This window comes from Cyprinus carpio, chromosome B16 (assembly GCF_018340385.1).
Source record: "Cyprinus carpio isolate SPL01 chromosome B16, ASM1834038v1, whole genome shotgun sequence".
In the NCBI taxonomy this organism is placed as follows: Eukaryota; Metazoa; Chordata; class Actinopteri; order Cypriniformes; family Cyprinidae; genus Cyprinus; species Cyprinus carpio.
The window spans coordinates 9,058,726-9,072,314 of NC_056612.1; the positions used below are offsets into that span (position 1 = coordinate 9,058,726).

At 36.6% G+C, this 13,589-nt stretch overlaps 1 protein-coding gene across 5 annotated transcripts in view; it reads right to left on the bottom strand.

Moving 5' to 3' along the window:
- LOC109091182 (nuclear receptor ROR-alpha B-like) overlaps positions 1-12,101 on the bottom strand; it is a 33,552-nt gene extending 21,451 nt beyond the window's left edge. The window contains exons 1-2 of one of the 5 annotated variants that reach the window (XM_042740538.1): positions 11,619-12,101; positions 860-889 (exon numbers count right to left, since the gene is read on the bottom strand). In XM_042740538.1, coding sequence (XP_042596472.1) covers positions 860-889; positions 11,619-11,679 — 91 coding nt within the window. In that variant the 5' untranslated portion in view covers positions 11,680-12,101. Of the gene's footprint in view, positions 1-859; positions 890-11,149; positions 11,364-11,618 lie in introns of those variants that run through there. The other 4 variants (XM_042740534.1, XM_042740535.1, XM_042740540.1 and 1 more) reach the window with 4 other exon arrangements.
- Positions 12,102-13,589: the final 1,488 nt, after the last annotated feature.

Below are 13,589 nucleotides of genomic sequence, written 5' to 3' on the forward strand. Positions count from 1 at the left end.
TGTGAGGCTGGTCTGATAGGTGGTAGAGGGTATTGGTGTAAACAAGCAGGTTAAGGTCGTCATGTGATATTGTTGCCGCAGCATATGGCAGAGAGTTGTTATTGCTTGTCATTATGAATCATGGTCCAACCACGCTCCGTGTGTTTTCTAATCCACCTACAGTCACATTCAAATAAAGCCAGTACACTAATATGATATGAAACAAACTCACTTTTTTTTTCCTTTAAGGGTTTCCTAATATTTTTATCAAGTTAATTTGATTGAGAAAATATTTATAAAAGGACCTTAAAAGATCAAATGACCAAGTGGACATTGCCACCAAGTTCAAATTTAAATGCAAAAACAAAAAATTAAAGGAGATAAGGAAGGAAAGAAAGAGCAGAAGACTTACACAATTCACGCTTGTTATCAAATACAAAAGCGGGAAGAGTTTTAAACAGCATCTTTTCACCAACATACTCTCAGATCTTATCTTCATTCAGATGCACACACCCATAGCGGTGCACACCTGTGCGTGCGTGTCTACGGTAGCTTTGCTCATGTTTAAACCTACAGCTTTTGCGGCTGACGTAAAAATATATGTGGATACAGGTGCATTGTGCTTGTGTGTTTGTTCTTTACAGGTGTAATAATGCACCGCTTTGCTACACTGATACAGGCCCCCCTCCCTGTAACCACAATGGAGGGGTTCTCTGATATGCAAAAAACAACATGCAGAGGGGGTTAAACAAGCCACCTTTCAAAGCACGCACACACTAGCAAACTGCTATTGTGCTTGACTACACAGCATACTTGTACAGCTACACAGAGTGAACAGACAATGTATAACTGAATGGTTGAGATTCTCAGTTGTACTTACTTAGATGGGATTTCTTGTGCACTGGACTTCCTAAAGAAGGGCACAAAACAATAGTTAGTTAGGCAATTAATATGTTTCATGTAATTACATATGTTCTAAATATGTTAAATAAAAAATTCAACATAATCGTGATGTAGCATGAAATGTAACTAGCTGTAAACACATCAAATGTCTCTCTGTCTTGAAATATTAATTTAGGCCTGTCACTTTATCAGACTCTATTGAAAAGACGAGATCACACCACAATGTCAAAATTTTGACATTATCTGATTTTTTTTTAACGTAAATTCATTTATTTTAATTAATTATTAAAATAAAATGATTTCATTTTAATTCACGAAAATGAGCTGTGTCCTACTTGTTGCATTTGTTAAGCTTTCAACCTTGTTAATCTATAAATCATAATTATCAAGGAAATATTTTTTTCTTATACAAGTTTATCAATAACTACAAACCAAAATTTGACAGACCAACTGAGTGACAGCTTAATTTATAGTAAATTAAAATTAACAACTTGTAACTCCTTCAGATTTTTATTTTATTAGATTTAATTACATTTAAATGTAATTTAAATTTAGATTTAATTTAGATTTAAATTTGGTGTTTATTTAATGTCGATTGCTAAAAATAACATGTCTCAAATTTGTTAACAGCAATTAAAAAAAAAAAAAGAAAAGAAAAAAAAAATATTTTAATACAATTTTTAGTTTAACCTATTGAAGTTAAAGGGATAGACCACACAAAAATGAAAATTCTGTCATCATTTATTTATCAAGTTATTCCAAACCTGTGAGTTAGTTTCTTCCATGGAACACAAAAAATATTTTTTGATTTGGTTGGCAACCAAACTTGGTCCCCATATGGAAAAAAAAATACTATAGAATTTCATTGGGGACCAGCAACTGATAGGTTACCCACGTTCTTCAAAATATCATATTTTGTGTTTAGCAAAAGAAAGAAATGATCTCTTTAATAATTAACATTTTTAAGCACGTTTAAGAAAACTCAACATTTCTAAGAGTACTAGGGCTTAGTTAGGACCCTATTCATGGAAAGTGTCAGTGTTATTCACACACCTACTGTACACATACTGAACAACTAAAACTGTAAAATGTATGCGTGTATCTACACCAACATGTGTACACAAACACACATCACATGCATGCTTTTACAGGCATGAAAGCACAAACACACATCATCATTCACATGAAAAGCCCCCATTAACCCCCATCCCAGCCCACACACGAGCACAAACAGCAATCTCCGTTGCCTGACGTTTGACCACACTTTGAGAAAGTTCAGATTTGATGCTGTGTTGGCCGTTTCCGATGGGTATTTTTAGCAGTGTGTCTGTCTGAAGACAGGGCAGGTACGATAACCATCACTGGGAAGAAGACTTGGCCTCTCTCTCTTACTTTCTCTGTCTGTCTCTCACTCCGGCTGTCTCTCTCCCTCTTTGAAGGGCTTTGTGGCTTTTTGAAAAAGTCACTTTTGCTTATGTAGCGGAACACACACAAATAGGTTCCTGGTGACTTGCAGACGTACTCGGAAACAAAGACTCTCAAAGCAGGTATTTCACAACTCTGTCTCACGATTTGCCTAATAGCAAAAAAAAAAAAAAAAATGACCAAAGCTGTTTCCGGTATGATTTTTCGGTCAGTAGGATGCTCAGTTATGTGGATTTTCTCAAATTCTACAACAAAAATGCATTAATTTTTGAGTGTGTTTATGTTTATAGGCATGGTTCATCGTTTGATGGCAGATTAAATGATTCTCTGTGGCACCTGAATGATCAGGGTGATATAAGGCACCATGGTAACGGATCTAAATGCAGTTGGATAACCCAGACAAACCCAGATTACACTACTTATCCATTCATTCTGGCCAACTAGCACAGCTTGACCATGCAGCTATTACAGGACCAGAGACAAAGAAAGAAAGATTTTGTGTGCTTGAGTTAACGTCCTTTGAGAACAAACAATCACACATATTCAGAACTCACTATCACTACGTGTTTAGCATGATCGCTAAAATAGCATTTTAAAACATCAGGGATGCACCAATGTATCTGCCGATTTTTTTTTATTTTAAAGCCAGCGGCATATCAGAAATACACTCTTAAAAATAAAGGTGCTTCACAATGCCAAAGAAGAACTTTTTGTCTAAATGGTTCCGTAAAGAACCTTTAACATCTGAAGAACCTTTCTGTTTCACAAAAGGTTCTTTGTGGCTAAAGAAGGTTCTTCAGATTATAAAAAGGTAAGAAAGAGGTGATTGTTTAAAGAACCTTTGACTGAATGTTTCTTTGTGGAACCAAAAATGGTTCTTCTATGGCATCGGTGTGAAGAACCTTTTGAAGCAACTTGATTTTAAAGAGTGTAGCATGAAAACAACAAAACAGACACTCTGAAAAACACACAGATAGAGCAAACTGACATGTGGGCCTCTGTTATCAGTGCCTGACGTAAACTTATCATCTTGCTTGCATGGAACAACACTTGTCAGTAGGGATGGGTACAGAAACTTGGTATTTAATCGGTCCCCGGGCTAAATTATGAAAGACCGCAGTATCGTTAAGCTCTGATGTTAATGGTTCTGCTGTCGGTACTGGAGAAATTAAGAAAACACATACATTTGGTATTGCTATATAGATATTATCTTGCAAATTCTATCTCACCAGAGTTGCCAGCTGTTTTTATATGCAATAATATTCAAACATTTGTCTGATGCAATTTTGCTATTCGGCTATATGAAGCTACGAGCTTCAGCAAGCGCAAAATGAAAGCTCTGTTTGATTATGATAGAAGAGAACTAAACATTCAAACATCTTGTATGAGAGCTTGGAAAGTATTCACTTAAACACAGTTTTTGTCTTAAGGGAAAAGAACAGTTGGAAAAAATCTGATGTATTGTCTTAAAGTGACATGGCTTGGGCCATCAATGAGCTCGTTTACATGCACGTTATTAAGCCGATTATGCTTAATAATCCGAAAAATTTTGCACGGCATGTAAATGCAATAACCCGCTTTCTGTCGGCTTATTGAAGTGCGCATGTGTGATATGTGACAGGAACGCATTGTTAGTGCAGTAAAGAAAAAAGGAATATATATCACAAAAGCAGACTTTTTCAGTCACAATGCTGCATTTATAACTGCATGAGAGGATAATATACAAGCTGTAAGTTTCCCGACATGTTGGAAGTTGACATGCTACAAGCTTAATTTAACATCACAACTAATAAATGTATTGAATACTCTGAGTCAGATATGCAATTGATTATATTTTGACGTCACTACAGGGAAATAACCTGATTTATTAGTGAAGTCATGTAAATGCAGCTTATTTGTGTTGTCAGGTTACTGATGTACATGTAAATGGGAAAAACTGGTTATTTTAATAAACTGATATTTGTGAGTTATCAGCTTACTGGTGTGCATGTAAATGTGCTCATTGTTACACAAACAACAAAATGCAAAGGGAAAATCACTCAAAGCTCTTAATCGGAAAAACAACTGCTGTAATAAACATTAATTTATCAAAACATACAGTGAAAACTATGCAGTGTTAATTTACATTTACATACTTTTAGATTTATTTTGTAGGCTTTTACTTACCTGAACAGTAATGTTAGTAGACCTTCACTGAAAAATGAAATCACTGTTTATTTAATTTAATTTGTATATTTGTTTTATTCTATTTGTCAGTTTGATTTACTTTGTTTCTTTGTTCATGTTCTTACTGTATCTTATGTATATAAAGCACTAAAAATGTCTGCACACTGGTGCATTTACAAATGTTTTATATTCATTTAATGAAAGATTTATTTTATATTTCAGAATAAAAAGCAATGTTAATTCAGCTCTTAATTTGTCATAATATATATATATATATATATATATATATATATATATATATATATATATATATATATATATATATATATATATACATACTTATACTGTATATATATATATATATATATATATATATATATTTTGTAATTGCATTCGATGTCTTTGCAGTTAAAGTTTTTTTATGTGAAAGAAGCCGTTTTTTTTTTCTTTATTTTTCTACTTTCAATATTAAATAAAAAACGAATGAACGAAGGATACACAGATTTTGGTACAAAAAATCCTGGTTGGTACCAAACTGGTAACAAAAACTATTTAAACTCTAATAGAAAATAAAAATGTAAAATTATATTTCAATTATATGTCAATTATATTTGTTAAGTAAATACAGTAATACATTAAACCAGTGGTTCTCAAACCTGTCCTGCAGTACCCCCTGCCCTGCACATTTTGTATGTCTCCCTCAATTATCACACCTCATTCAACTCATCAGCTCATTAGTGGAGACTGCAAGACCTGAAGCGGGTGTGTCAGATATAGAGAGACATACAAAGCGTGAAGTGCTGGGGGTACTTCATGGAGAGGTTTGAGAACCACTGCATTAAACCAACAAAACATCAACTATTTTTAAAAGTAAACACTGCTCTTAAAATCTGTATTTGTACTCCAAGTTTTAATGCACAAATCTATTTAGACATGTCATAATTTTTGTCCAGTTCATTGCTACGATGATCAGTGTGTCACACTATTTAGGATTTGCGGGCATGCAGTACTAGTCTGAACTCGCGCTGAACAAAAACATCCGCTTTGATAGGTATGAAATGGATTCTTACTAACTTAAACACATCTAATTGGCCACTGTATTCATGCTCTTGACATAAATGTCTGTGATTGGCTGCAGTGTTCAATGCAAGTGTTCGAACACAGCACCTACTGTTACATTTTTTAGTTTCAGTATCAACTTGGTACTTTCAACAAAACTACCCCTGGCAAAAGATTGCCATCAAACATTAGAATAACTAAAGAAATTCCAGTGTCAACCTCTAAAGACTTGCTCAGAGAGTAAATGGCTGGTCAATCACTCTTGGTGACAAAACAAATGCACTTGTACAGATGTTTTCTTCAACGTTCACATGAAGCACAGGTTGTGGAAATCTCCTCAACCACCTGGATGATGCAATGGCACCCATAATGCCCTAGAAAAGACAGAGTGTCCCCATTAGTATTAGTACCCACGCAGACCGCAGGGCCCCTGCTGACTTCTCTAAAGCCTCTTCCTCTGCAACCTGTACAGTGGTGTGAAAAATTGTTGGCCCCCTTCCTGATTTCTTATTTTTTTGCATATTTGTCACACTTTTTATGTTTCAGATCATCAAACAAATTTAAATATTAGTGAAAGATAACACAAGTAGACACAACATGCAGTTTTTAAATGAAGGTTTTTATTATTTAGGGAAAACAAAATCCAAAACTACATGGCCCTGTGTGAAAAAGTGTTTGCCCCCTAAACCTAATAACTGGTTGGGCCACTCTTAGCAGCAGCAACTGCAATCAAGCGTTTGTGATAACTTGCAATGAGTCTGTTACAGCGCTGTGGAGGAATTGTGGTCCACTCATCTATGCAGAGTTGTTGTAATTCAGCCACACTGGAGGGTTTTCGAGCATGAACCACCTTTTTAAGGTCATGCCACAGCATCTCAATAGGATTCAGGTCAGGACTTTGACTAGGCCACTCCAAAGTCTTCATTTTGTTTTTCTTCGGCCATTCAGAGGTGGACTTGCTGGTGTGTTTTGGATCATTGTCCTGCTGCAGAACCCAAGATCGCTTCAGCTTGAGGTCACGAACAGATGGCCGGACATTCTCCTTCAGAATTTTTTGGTAAACAGCAGAATTCATGGTTCCATTTATCACAGCAAGTCTTCCAGGTCCTGAAGCAGCAAAACAGCCCTAGACCATCACACTACCACCACCATATTTTACTGTTGGTATGATGTTCTTTTTCTGAAATGCAGTGTTACTTTTACTCCAGACGTAATGGGACACAGACCTTCCAAAAAGTTCAACTTTTGTCTCGTCAGTCCACAGAGTATTTTCCCAAAAGTCTTGGGGATCATCAAGATGTTTTCTGGCAAAACTGAGACGAGCCTTTATGTTCTTTTTGCTCAGCAGTGGTTTTTGTCTTGGAACTCTGCCATGCAAACCATTTTTGCCCAGTCTCTTTCTTATGGCAGAGTCATGAACACCGACCTTAACTGAGGCAAGCGAGGCCTGCAGTTCTTTGGATGTTGTTTGGGGTCTTTTGTGTCCTCTTGGATGAGTCGTTGCTGCTGTGCTCTTGGGGTAAACTTGGTCGGCTGGCCAATCCTGGGAAGGTTCTCCACTGTTCCATGTTTTGGCCATTTGTGAATAATGAAATTTAGAAATGGCTTTATAACCTTTTCTGAGATCTATATATCTCAATTACGTTCTTTCTCATTTGTTTCTGAATTTCTTTGGATCTCGGCATGATGTCTAGCTTTTGAGGATCTTTTGGTCTACTTCACTTTGTCAGGCAGGTCCTATTTAAGAGATTTCTTGATTGTGAACAAGTGTGGCAGTAATCAGATCTGGGTGTGGCTAGAGAAATTAAACTCTAACAGTTCTAACAGGGGGCAAACACTTCTTCAGCCAGGGCCATGTAGTTTAGGATTTTGTTTTCCTTTAATAATAAAAACCATTTAAAAACTGCATGTTGTGTTTACTTGTGTTATCTTTTACTAATATTTACATTTGTTTGATGATCTGAAACATTAAAGTGTGACAAACATGCAAAAAAATAAGAAATCAGGAAGGGGGCCAACACTTTTTCACACCACTGTATCTATGATGTGTCCAAGCTTCCTATGACATGAATCAGTATACTATGAACCACATTAAGGCACTAGCAAGGACCTTGATCATCGTTTTTTGTCACCACAGCTGATCATCATTCGTTTTGTTTATAGTGCATCTTACTTAACTGTAATAAAAAGTACGGCAATGCTGAATATGAGGTCGTCCTAAGTCTGATGACTTGACTTAGACTGAAAAAGACAATAAAATATTTCAGAAAAAATAAGTACAGTGAGGAGCCGGTGTTTACTAGTACATTCAGGGAAGTTCTATAAGGAGCAACGTTTTAGCGTACTGTATTTTTGACAATGGAGCAGTCCTAGAAACTTCCAACTCCCTGAACAGTGAAACAAGAGGTTAACTATCCAGGTACTAACCAGGCTTAACCCTGCTTAGCTTCAGTGGGTAACCAGTCAAGAGCTGCAGGAAACATGAACTGTGAGGTGGCAGTTGTCCTCTGTTTTTCTATAACAAGAAGTCTCTGAGGACCCCTGCAGCTATACAAAGGAAATCATCAAGTCAACAACATCCTATAAAAAAAAAAAACTGACCCATCCTGAGAGACTAACTTCTAAAAAGTGCTTTGAACTCAACTAGCTGTGAATGAAAATGAATCTACATGAATAACTGTAAAGATACAACAACAGAGCATCAAAGTTATTTCAGTTTTCAGTTGACAAACATTGACATTATCATGAGTCTCAAGATTTGCCTCATCTATGAAAATTCATAAACCGCTAAAAGGTAACACATGCCATATCGTCGTTGAGTGTTTCAATACTCTGTGGTTTCCTTTTGTCTCGCACCCATCTCTTTCTCTGTTCAGTCTTTAAAGTTCTTTCTCACTCCCACCTGTATAAAATCTCCCCCCGTTTTGTCAAATGTCACACTCTGCCTTCGTACACACTGTATTCACATATCAGCTTGGGAAGAAACTGAAAGAGTGTTGCAATGTGTGTGAGAGAGGTTTGTGTGTGTGAAAGCAGGTAATCCATGTAGTGGGGTAGTGGAGGTATAAGCTTTTGGATCTCAAATTAGCCAATCGGCTTCTGGAAATAGATCAGGAATCCAAAGACACTCACTAAACACTAATCTTTCCTTTAATCCAGATTATGTCCTTCCTTACCGCACACAGAAGTATTAAAAGTATTTCTGGCAAGGTGATATGAGGGTAAATTAGAGAGAATGAGAGAATCAGAGAGAAAAAGCTAAATAAATAGTGAAAGAAAACGCTTAAGTAATAACACAGTTGCATCTAAGTGGTAAACATTAGAAGAGTCTGAATGAGATTTCTGCATTCAGGAGCAGAAAACTGTGGATGTGATATAAAAAACTAAAGGACTCCAGATGGTTAAACCCTCTGTAATAAGGTTTACACACACAGCCAAAATCTTCTCATGAAAGCTGACTACTTTGCTTTCTCATCAGACTCACAGTTATTAAAACATTAAGAAAATGTGCGGGGACCAATATAGTGATTATTTGATGACTCTACTGTGTAAAGAGGAAAGATTCGAAAATCATGAAAGAGATGCAAAATACATCTGATGTAGGTTTTGAATAGAACCAAGAATTTTACTACCTGATGCTGTAGAATATTTATAAGCTCCATAAAGAAATGAAAATTCTGTCATCATTTACTCACCCTCATGACATTCTAAACATGTGACTTTACATCTTCTGTGGAACATAAAAGAAGATATTTGAAAGAATGCTGGTAAACATACAGTATAGTTTTGGTTCCGCTGACTTCTACTGTATGAACAAAAAAACCCACTGAGACATTTCTCAAAATATCTTTTTTGATGTTCCACAAAAACAAAAAAGTCATGCAGGTTTGGAATGACATTATGGTGAGTCAATGATGACAGAATGATCCTTTTCATGAGAACTATCCCTTATATAGGGGATTGTTATTGATGCTACTTTGTAGCTTCTTCAGACCACCATATTAACATCATCCATTAACAGGAGAAAAATTAATGGGACTTTTAAAGGAATGCCAGTGATATGCGGTTAATTACCAAAGATAGTAAATTCAACTTGTACTGAACCCGGAACATTCCTTTAAAGAACCCAGAAGGGTCTTAACCTATTCTGTGAAGAAGCTGCAGTAAAGAGCATTTAACCAATTTAAGAACAAAACATTTTTTTTATAAGAGGCCTGAAAGAAATTTTGATTTTTAAAAGTCTAAGGGTCTGTGACTGAAAATATAAAGACGCTGATAAGCACTAGCATGTGCACAGGTGAGCACAGGGATGAGATGTTGACTCAGAATGGGAAAGTTAAGCTTATGATATACACGAAAGATATAAAGTGCAAGTACACAGGTGCAAGTGGGAGCTCATCAAAGAACAGAAGCAGACAGAACAGAACAGAAAGTGAATGTGGAGGAGTTCAAAACAGAGAGAACGTGTGTTTAGATGATACAGTGAGAAGAGCAGAAAAGGAGTGTCAGATAAGGGAAGTGTGAGAACGGGGATAAATGTTTAGATAGTAGGCTGCATGAAGAGAGAGTGACGGCGATAAGAAAAAACAGAGGTGCGTAGCAAGAGGTTATGACACAGGGTTTATACTTAATATATTGATTATATGCGTTTCTAATTGCTACAATGTATAACAAGTCCTGCGTGTACTGTTTGTGTATGCATTGTTTGAGAAGGCGAAAAATATATTTTAAAAACATTACAAATACTGTTGAAATGCAACACTGAGCAAACTAATCTTGCATAATTCAATATATTAAAGTGCAAGAACCTTTCATGCATTAAGACTAAATAATGACATCAAAAATAATTGAAATTGATTATTTTATACTAATTGAATTAAATAATCCACATTCCATGTAAAGTTTTGCCTTAACATGTATTGCATAAAAGGGGTTAATGGTTAACAAGCTACACATCGGCGGTAACTTCCAGTGTACACAGAATAAGGTCACTGAACAAACTGATCTCAGCGAAAGAATGTCGTAAGAGTGAAATAGCCAAAAGTTCAACTTCAGATAACCCAATACACCAGGTTCCAATTAAAGCAATACTCTTTCAGTTGAATAAGGCCCTAAAGAGACCTATTGGGTTGCAAGATCCTAATAAGACACCCCTGAGGGAATTTCATTTCAGTAACTAAAGTATAGTCTTATCTCTGTGCTGCTTCGTCAATGGGTATCGCTTTCCATTCCCTTTTTTTCTTTTATTTCCCTTACTTTTTGTTCCATCCATGTCTTTGAGAAACACTCAGGCACACAATTAATAATGTCCACAAATATTAAGGAGATAGAGCCTAACTTAAATATAATTACAAAAATTTGCTCACTTTTATGTACTATATAAATTTATTCATACATATATATATATATAGTATTTAAATAACAAGTCAAGAACATTTTAATAATGGAAAGGACATTTTTGCACTCTAAAAAACATTTTGGAACGATTCCATCATTGTTAAAGGTTCTTAATGGAATCATTGATGCCAGTAAAGAACCTTTACTTTTTTTAAGAATGTAACGTTCGATAGAATTTTTCAAACTTTACAAAGATAATTTGTCACACCACAAAGTTTACCTTCCAAACTTGAAGACGTGACACTGCACGTTCAAAAAGAAAAGACAAGACAGCACAGCACACTCTCGTGAATGCACGCTGGATCAGAGGGAGAACTGACAGAAGTCACAGAGTTGTGGTTTCGGCTCGCGTGGCACAGGCTTGGCACAAGCGCTGTGGGTTAGTGTAGGACTGCTGGCGCACAGACAGGCACTTCTGTCACATAAGGGGGGTATTTTTAGAGTGCCACTATCATATCTATGACTGAATGTGTGTCCGAGTTTGTTCCACGTTTCACAAGTGTGTGAAACTCCCTCTCTCTCTCTCTCTCTCTCACTCACACACACACACACACACACACACACACACACACACACACACACACACACACACACACACACACACACACACACACACACACACAATCTGAGATCATTTCCCACTAATGCAGCATGTAGGTATGTAATGGGTTAATGCAGGACACGCTTACCTCTTTTACTCTGAGTGCTGTCATGGCTCGGGTCCGGTGATGCAGGCTCATCATTTTCCATTACTTTCCAGTCAAAACTCTGTCCGCCAACACACCTCTTTACCGAGTCGTTTGTGGCTAGTGGTAACTAAATTAAATTAATTCAACTAAAATACAACTTAAAATAAAGATAACAAAAGGAAAATGACAACTGCTGACACTTTAACGACCGGGACGCCGCAAACGTTTTAACAAGCACATCGCCATCTTCAGTTATTCCCTAAACGTTGGCGCGTCTGGTCAATAAACAAACAAGGTTTATGTCAACACGTTTCTCCGTTCCGCTGTCGTTTGAATGAAACTAACTGACATTTCAAAGGGAGAGACAAATCGTTGAGCGGTCCCGGAGAGAGTTGGAGAAAGAGAGAAACGGACAGACACTTGTTGGATAAATCGACCGAGTGGCCTCCGGCTCGCGCAGCGCTCGCGCTGTCCCGAGCCAGTACGGTGTTATGTCATCAATCATTATGTAATAGGCGCTGAAAGCGAGAGAGTAATGCTTTTAACTGGAGACTGAAGAGCAGTTTATGAGGCTTTCTGTACAGTCCACTTTAATGTTATGTGCATTATTAAAATGTATAATAACATGACACTACACTACAAGAGACATTTTTTGCAAAAAATCTGTTCTGATGTCATTTTATATACAGTAGCTACCAAACTAGTAACTGGATAAAATAATAATTTTTAAACATTTTAATGTAACTCTATAATTTATCTCTCAGGTGTCTAATATTTATTTTTTCTTCTATAAAGAGAGGAGTTTCACTGGTTTAAGGCACAAGGCCAATAATCCTAATGTGTTATGTAATGTCAATTCAGCACTGACTGAACTGTCACTGGACGATAGGAGGCAACTAAACTCTTAAAAATAAAGGTTCTTTATTGGCATCAGTGGTTCTGTGAAGAACCTTGAACATCCATGGAACCTTTCAAATGCAGAAAAGGTTCTTTAGATTCTTAAAATGTTCTTCAAATGTTCTTCACCTAGAAAGGACCTCTACAGCCCTGAATGTCAGCGGAGACCAGGACAACAAGATGAGCCCCAGGTACAGATCCCCTCTTAAGACCTTGTCTTAGACGACCACCGGGACAAGACCACAGGAACCAGTTGAGTGCTCTGATTCTTTGCTGCAGCCTGGAATTGAACTGCTGGTTTCGTCTGGCCAGAGGAGAACTGGCCCCCTGACTGAGCCTGGTTTCTCCCAAGGTTTTTTCTACGTTCTGTCACCGATGGAGTTTTAGTTCCTTGCCGCTGTCGCCTCTGGCTTACTTAGTTGGGGACACTTCATTTACAGCGATATCGTTGACTTGATTGCAAATTATTTTACAGATATTATATAAACTGAACTGAGCTGCATGATGACATCACTGAATTCAATGATGAACTGACTTTAACTGTCATTTTGCATTATTGACAGTTAAATGACAATTAATGTTGTTCAGTTGCTTTGACACAATCTGTTTTGTTTAAAGCGCTATTTAAATAAAGGTGACTTGACTTCAAAATGGTTCTTTTAGGAACTGATAGTTTAGGAAATATCTATGGCATCAAAAACACCCTTTTGGAAACTTTATTTTTTAGAGTGTAGAGCCCACACACACTATAATGCATTCCACCGGTAAATATTAATGACATTGTATCAATGTACACCTTAATCTTTATCCACTTTCCCTAAACTTATTTTATGGGTTTAGGGCATAGAAATATACAGTACATCCAGCATTGGTATTGATTTATTAAAGGGATAGTTCAATGAAATTTCTGTCATCATTTACTCACCAAGTTGATGGTAGCCAATGACTTCCATAGTACTTTTTTTTCCATATTTTGGAAGTCAATAGTCAACTGACTGGTTGCCAACATTCCTCAAAATGTCTTCTTTTGTGTTGAACAGAAGAAAGAAAATCATACTGGTTTGCAACATCTTA